The sequence below is a fragment of the Rhinolophus sinicus genome, chromosome 15 (genome assembly GCF_057876585.1).
Source record: "Rhinolophus sinicus isolate RSI-liver-muscle chromosome 15, RSI-T2T, whole genome shotgun sequence".
Taxonomy (NCBI): Eukaryota; Metazoa; Chordata; class Mammalia; order Chiroptera; family Rhinolophidae; genus Rhinolophus; species Rhinolophus sinicus.
Window position 1 is genome coordinate 83,541,616 of NC_142515.1, and position 6,687 is coordinate 83,548,302.

The following is a 6,687-nucleotide window of genomic DNA, read 5'->3' on the forward strand; positions in this document are numbered from 1 at the left end:
AGAGGGAGTTGACTGCCCATCCTGCTCCAGGCGAGGGCGGAAGCTGGGCAGGAGGGGAGGGAGGGGCAGCCGTCTACTCCGGTAATCGGATCCCCAGGAATGCGCCGGGGCCAGACGCGCCCCCTGCCCGAGGCTGGCGCCCCTTCCCCGGCTGCCCGAGGTCCTGCCACCTGGGTCCCCACCAGCCCAGCCCTTGGAGCCTAAGCTCCAGAGGATTGTCCCTACAAGTCGCACCCAGCCCTGCAGGGTCCTGATCGCAGGGGACCATCCCTGGCAAGCCTCACTCTTGGGAGGCCCCTCAGCGTCACCCCTTTCTGTTTCCTGCTTGACTCTTTTTTTCTTTTTCTTTGGGGCTTTCCGTTTTATCCAGTAGATTTTTAGTTCTCTGATTCCTCAAATAAAGACTAAACATTACACCGAATTGCAGGTCGCTTTAAACAAGAAAGCAGATCTCGTGCTGGCAAGAGGTGAGAGCAGCGGGGATTGGAACCCTGGCGGGAGATGGGGGTCGGGTGGGTGTCAGGTTAAGCATCTGTTGGGAAGGCAGGGTTCGGGACGGGGCCAAGCTCTGATCAGGCCTGGGCTGTGTGACCCCCGGCAGGTCAGGTCGCGTGCCCCCTCTGGACACTGCTTTGAGAAGTGGAATAATGTCGCGATACTCGAGGAGGGGCTGGGAGAATAAAGGTGAAAAGGCAGTCCTGGGCAAGCCCTATCACTGACTCCTCCCTCAATCCCACTGCCCTTGGAACAAATACCACCCACTCTGGTTTGGGTGGAGGCCCCCCTGCCATCTTCGCTTTCCTTCTCTCCCTGGCTCCCCCATCCAGACCCACCTGCCTCTACCCTCCATCAATGTGGCCAGCTCGCTTCTGCGCCAGGGCCTTTGCACTTGCTGTTCCCACTGTATGAGACACTGCCCTCGAATTATTTCCTGATTTGCCCCAGCTCCTCCTTCATTCAGCATCTCCTCTTGGGCTGCCCCTCCCAGATTACCCAACTCAAAAACACCTCCCTTCACCTTCCACAGAAGGGGCATCATTTATTTTCCTTAAAGCTGTTTGTCATCTTCCTCCTTCCGATCTTGTGCTGGGAGGGTGGGGGTGTTTATGTCATTCGTGTGTACCCATCACTTGGCTCACAGTAGGTGCTCAATCAGTATATGTGAAATGAATGAATGGTTATCCCTAGTTCACTACATGGGGCTAGTTGATGGATTTACGGCCCCCCTTGAATTGCCTAAGAATCTCCCAGTCTCACAGACAAATCTGGACATATTCCCCCCTCCCCAGCTTTGTGGGGTCAGGGCTGGTAAAATGGAGGTGCAGGACTAGGGTGTCCCAGAGGGGGCTCCCTAGCTGGGAGGAAGGAGAAGGTAGGGAAGGGTCAGAGGGAATAGTAAGTGCAAGCAGAAGAGCCTGACGGAGTCAGGCCTTAGGAAGTGGAGCTGGCAGAGTCTACCAAAGGCAGGGTCCCACACTTAAAGGCCAAGACAGGTGCTCTCCACCCAGCTCCAAGGACCTTTCCCTTCCCTGACTGGGGCATATAGAGCCAGACACAAATGATGAACAGGGCTCAGCCAGATGAAGGGGGTCTAGGGGAGTCCCCAGGGACATGGTTAAGGAAGGCTTCTTGGAGGAGGAAACATGGGAAGTGGGTTTTGAAGGATAAGTAGGAGTTTGCCTGGAGGCTAAGAAAAGGCACTCCAGACTGAGGGAACTCCAGACCAAAGAACTGCAGTTAAGTTTGGCCGAATAACAATAAAATAAAACTATGATAGAGAACATTTATTAAGCCCATGCTATTTCTGCAAATCTAGTAAAAATTACAATACTCCATGAAGTAGATAAGATTATTTGCTCTATTTTCATGATGAGGAAACTGAGACTCAGAGAAGTAACCTACCTTGGCCTCCCTGTGCCTCCATTTCTCAAGGCCTGTCTGCTGATCAGTCAGCTCAGGCTGGCTCTGCCCAGTTCACCGGACATTCACCCACCTATCAAGGTCTTAGCCCAAGGTCAAGGTGGAGCCTCCCTAGGCCACCACTCACCCTCCTCCTGCCTTGGGGAGAAGAGTGGCCCCCTCCTCTCCAATCCCACTCCAGAGAGGGATCCCAGGGCAGAGCCGGCTAAGGGCTGGGGCTGTACTCCCTTCCACAGGGGTCCCTTTGCCCAGGCTGGGACTTAAAGAGTACACGTCTGGAGGGTACAGAGACCCACGTGCCTGGAAACACACAGACACATACACACATGGGTACCCTGCTCCACATATGAACACATAGGCACACATAGACAATTGTGTGTACACAGACACACACCCATACACCCGGCCCTCTGCCCGTCAGGCCAGTCCAGGTCTCTTGCTCATGGTCACAGCTTCCCTCATGGCTTACTTGCTCCAGAGCCCACTTAGGGGCAGGGCCAGGTGAGGAAGGGAGCTGAGAGGAGGTGGTGGTGCTCCTGCCCACAGGCCAGTCACACAACTCTAGGACAGAGACTGCCACAGGAAACCCCACCAGGCAGTGTTCTTCTTTAACATTCCACGTCCACTGTATGCTAGGCTCTGTGCAGGGAGCTGAGGACCCACCAGGCCCACGATAGACAAGGTCCCTGCCTTCTGGGATATTACGATCCACCCCATCATTCTGGATAGTTCCATGGATACAAATTCAATAGGTTCAATGGGAACAAAGTGAGTGGGAGGGGGCCTCTCTGAGGACATACATTTGCACTGGGTCAAGGGATCACCAGGCAGAGGGCATAGCACATGCAAAGGCCCTGGGGCAGCAAGGAGCTGGGAAGCCAAGGCTCAGAGAGGGTGAGGGTGAAAGGTCAGAGAGTGTCAGGGGAGGGGGTGTGTGGAACTTCCACTACCTGCATGAGGAGCGGGCTCCATCCTGAGTGCAGTGGGAGCCATGTGTGTAGGGACTGTTGGTCAGACTCAGATGTCCCAAGGATCCCTTGGGAGTATTGGAGACATTGGCCCCTCCCTCCTCTCTCACATCCCATCTCTAGCCAGGCTTTATGGCAGCCTATTAAGCCCTGACCGGCACGATAATAGTAATAAGCCCATAATAATTACTAGCTGGGATTCCTGACTTAACAGCCCAGCCAGGGGCTAAGGAAGAAACTGTGAGGGGTCCTAGAGTTGAGCATCCTCACCCGGGGACCCACAGCAGGCTCTGGCAGAGTTAGAAAGTAGGCGGCTGCCCAGAGGCATGGTCACCAGGTTCTACTGGGTGGATAAGAGCTCAAGCCTGGCACAGCCCAGGCCGCGCGGAAAGGTCACTCGCCCAGCCTCAGTTTCGCGTCGGTAAAGTCAGGAATTCGGACCCCACACTTTAGACCGCACCCAGTGAAAAGTATCAGGATCAAAGCGCTCCCAGAAACTTCAGGCAGCGCTCTTCTCCCATCCCCCATCTTTCTGGGGCAAACACACCACCGGACATTGGGGTGGGGTGGATGAAGGTAGACATGGTCCACACCCCCAGGAACCACAAGGACAGCTCCCCCAGGCCTTCAGCTCCTAGTGCGCTCAAAGCCTGGCCTAGGCGCGCTAAGGGAAGGACCGTCAGCGCAGTGGAGCAGTAGGCGCCAGAGTTATTTATCCATCCGGGCCCCATCCACCCGCCCCAGTCCCGGGGGGCCGGTCCACCCGCCGGGCCCCACGCGCGGACGGAGGGCGGAGCCTCGGGGCGGGCGCCTGGTGGCTGGGCCCATCACGCCACCCGGGACGTGCCTTGGCGGGAGGCGGCGCTGGGGGCCTGAGTCGTACACAGCTCTCGGGAGGATGGGTGACCCGGCCCCGTCGCGCGGTCCGCCCCCATGACGTCAACCCACAAGGCTGCGCGCTGTTGTGCCGTTTACCGCGTGTCACCGAGGTAACAGCAGCTGGGGGGGCGACGGTGGCTTGGCCCCGCCCTGGCATGTAAATGAGCGACGTCACCCGCACCCAATGGCGAACGGGGGCAGTGAGCTCATCGCGTCGGGCCGAGGCTATAAGAGGGCGCGCGGGCTACGCGGCGCAGGAGCCGCCGCCAGCGGAGGGCCGGGCGCAGCGGCCGCGGCCGGGGCGGGCATAGGGCCGAGTGTACGGGGGGGGGCGCGGGCCCTTCGGGAGGCCGCGGCCACTCCCCTCCCCCCCCGGGCCGGCGCGGCGGGGGAGGCGGAGGATGGAAACACCCTTCTACGGCGATGAGGCGCTAAGCGGCCTGGGCGGCGGCGTCAGTAGCAGTGGCAGTGGCGGCAGCTTCGCGTCCCCGGGTCGCCTGTTTCCCGGGGCGCCCCCGACGGCAGCGGCCGGCAGCATGATGAAGAAGGACGCGCTGACGCTGAGCCTGAGCGAGCAGGTGGCGGCGGCGCTCAAGCCCGCAGCCGCACCGCCCCCGGCCCCCCTGCGCACGGACGGTGCCCCGGGGGCGGCGCCCCCCGACGGCCTGCTCGCCTCGCCGGACCTGGGGCTGCTCAAGCTCGCCTCGCCTGAACTCGAGCGCCTCATCATCCAGTCCAACGGGCTGGTCACCACTACGCCGACGAGCACGCAGTTCCTCTACCCCAAGGTGGCGGCCAGCGAAGAGCAGGAGTTCGCCGAAGGCTTTGTCAAGGCCCTGGAGGATTTGCACAAGCAGAACCAGCTGGGTGCGGGCGCGGCCTCCGCTGCTGCCTCGGCTGGGGGACCCTCGGGCACGGCAGCGGGCGCCGCGCCTCCCGGCGAGCTGGCCCCGGCGGCGGCCACGCCCGAGGCGCCGGTCTACGCGAACCTGAGCAGCTATGCGGGAGGCACCGGGAGCGCAGGGGGCGCTGCGACGGTAGCCTTCGCCGCTGAGCCCGTGCCCTTCCCGCCGCCGCCCCCGGGCGTGCTGGGGCCGCCGCGCCTGGCTGCGCTCAAAGATGAGCCGCAGACGGTGCCCGACGTGCCGAGCTTCGGTGAGAGCCCGCCGCTGTCGCCCATAGACATGGACACGCAAGAGCGCATCAAGGCGGAGCGCAAGCGGCTGCGAAACCGCATAGCTGCTTCCAAGTGCCGCAAGCGCAAGCTGGAGCGCATCTCGCGCCTCGAGGAGAAAGTGAAGACGCTCAAGAGCCAGAACTCGGAGTTGGCGTCCACGGCGAGCCTGCTGCGCGAGCAGGTGGCGCAGCTCAAGCAGAAGGTCCTCAGCCACGTCAACAGCGGCTGCCAGCTGCTGCCCCAGCACCAGGTGCCCGCGTACTGAGCCTGCGCGCCGGGCGCATGCGCGGCCCCCCCCCCGAGAGGCGGGCTTGCGTGGGGGGGGCGTGGGTGCCCCGGACTCGGAGAGGGCGCGGCGCCGGGGACCCCCCCACGATGGTGCCAGGACTCGGAGAGGGCGCCTCAGACTCGACAAGCTGGACCCCCTGCTCCCGGGGGGCAAGCGCATGACCCCCCTGCCCTTGCGCTGCCTCTGTTCTCCGCGCGCGGCCACCCTGTGTTGCACAAATCTATGCGCCCGGCCGCTCCTTTGTAAGCACCGCCACCGAAGGGGGCTCCGAGGGGGCTCAGCCTCAAGCCCTGCGTTGCCTTTTCTTTTCTTTTTTTTTGCATTTGGAAGAGAGAACAGTGTTCGATTCTGCCCTATTTATGTTTCTACTCGGGAACAAACGTTGGTTGTGTGCGTGTGTGTTTTCCTGTTGGTTTTTTAAAGAAATGGGAAGAAAAAAAAATCCCCCCCCTTTCCTCGCTCTTTCCCTCCCTTTCCGTCTTTCCGACACCTCATGCCGCCCTTTTTTCTGTTTTTTGTTTTCGTTTTTTTTTTCTCCTGTTTTGTTTTGCTACGAGTCCACATTCCTGTTTGTAATCCTTGGTTCGCCCCGTTTTCTGTTTTCAGTAAAGTCTCCTTATGCCAGCTCGGCTCTCCGCCTCCTCCTTCCCTCGTCGAGGCCTAATGGACTGGGCGGGGCCTGGCCCGCTCCCTTCCCCCCTCGCCTCTGTTCTTCTCTCTCCACCCCTGCTCAGAGGAGGGAGCCGGCGTCTGGGAGGCGCCCCGCACATCTGGCGCTCAGCGAGCGCCATCTAGGCGCGCCTGGGCGCGGGGCCGACTTATGTCCAGGCTGGGCGGGGAAGCTGGAGACCAACCAGCGTTTGGAACTGTCGACCCTGCGGGTATCCCCGCTGTGGTGAGGAGTGACTGCAGGATGTAAAGTGGACAGCCCCAGCTCGAGGCAGGATGGAAAAGGCAGAAACTTGAAACTTCTGGGCCTGTGTCTGTGAAATGGGCAGAACAATCATAAACCTACTATATATAAAGTGAGGATTAAGAAATTTTGTTTACGGAGCAGTGCCTGGCTTACAGTTGGTACTCAATGTTATTTCTTATTGATTAGTGGGTGGAGAAACAGCCTCAGGACCAGAAGGAAGGTGGCCCAGGTGGGATCTGACCTAGGCAGTCTGCCTTTCGGACTGCAGGTGTGCGTATATTCTGTGGAACCTCCCTTTTAGGGAACTGACTGAGAGTCCAGGATTTTCCAAGTACTTCCTGAAAGCACCCTCCCCCCAACATCCTGTTCTCCCATTTTGAGGAAACTAAGGATTCAGAGAGGTTGAGTGACTGGTTTGAGGTCACACAGGCTTTTAACAGGACTGTACAGGGATATTTGGACCTTGGCTTTCTCACCTCCAGCTCCTTGACTGCCAGGCTGCCCTCTTCCCAGCCTCACCTGGGGTTTGCTGTTGTGT

The 6,687-nt window shown here is 59.8% G+C and overlaps 1 protein-coding gene across 1 annotated transcript; it reads left to right on the top strand.

The window, feature by feature from the left end:
- The first annotated feature begins 1,777 nt into the window (after window positions 1–1,777).
- Window positions 1,778–5,857, top strand: JUND (JunD proto-oncogene, AP-1 transcription factor subunit). The gene has a single exon (XM_019736976.3). The coding sequence runs from the start codon at window positions 4,169–4,171 to the stop codon at window positions 5,207–5,209; it is 1,041 nt and encodes a 346-aa protein (XP_019592535.2). The 5' UTR covers window positions 1,778–4,168; the 3' UTR covers window positions 5,210–5,857.
- Window positions 5,858–6,687: the final 830 nt, after the last annotated feature.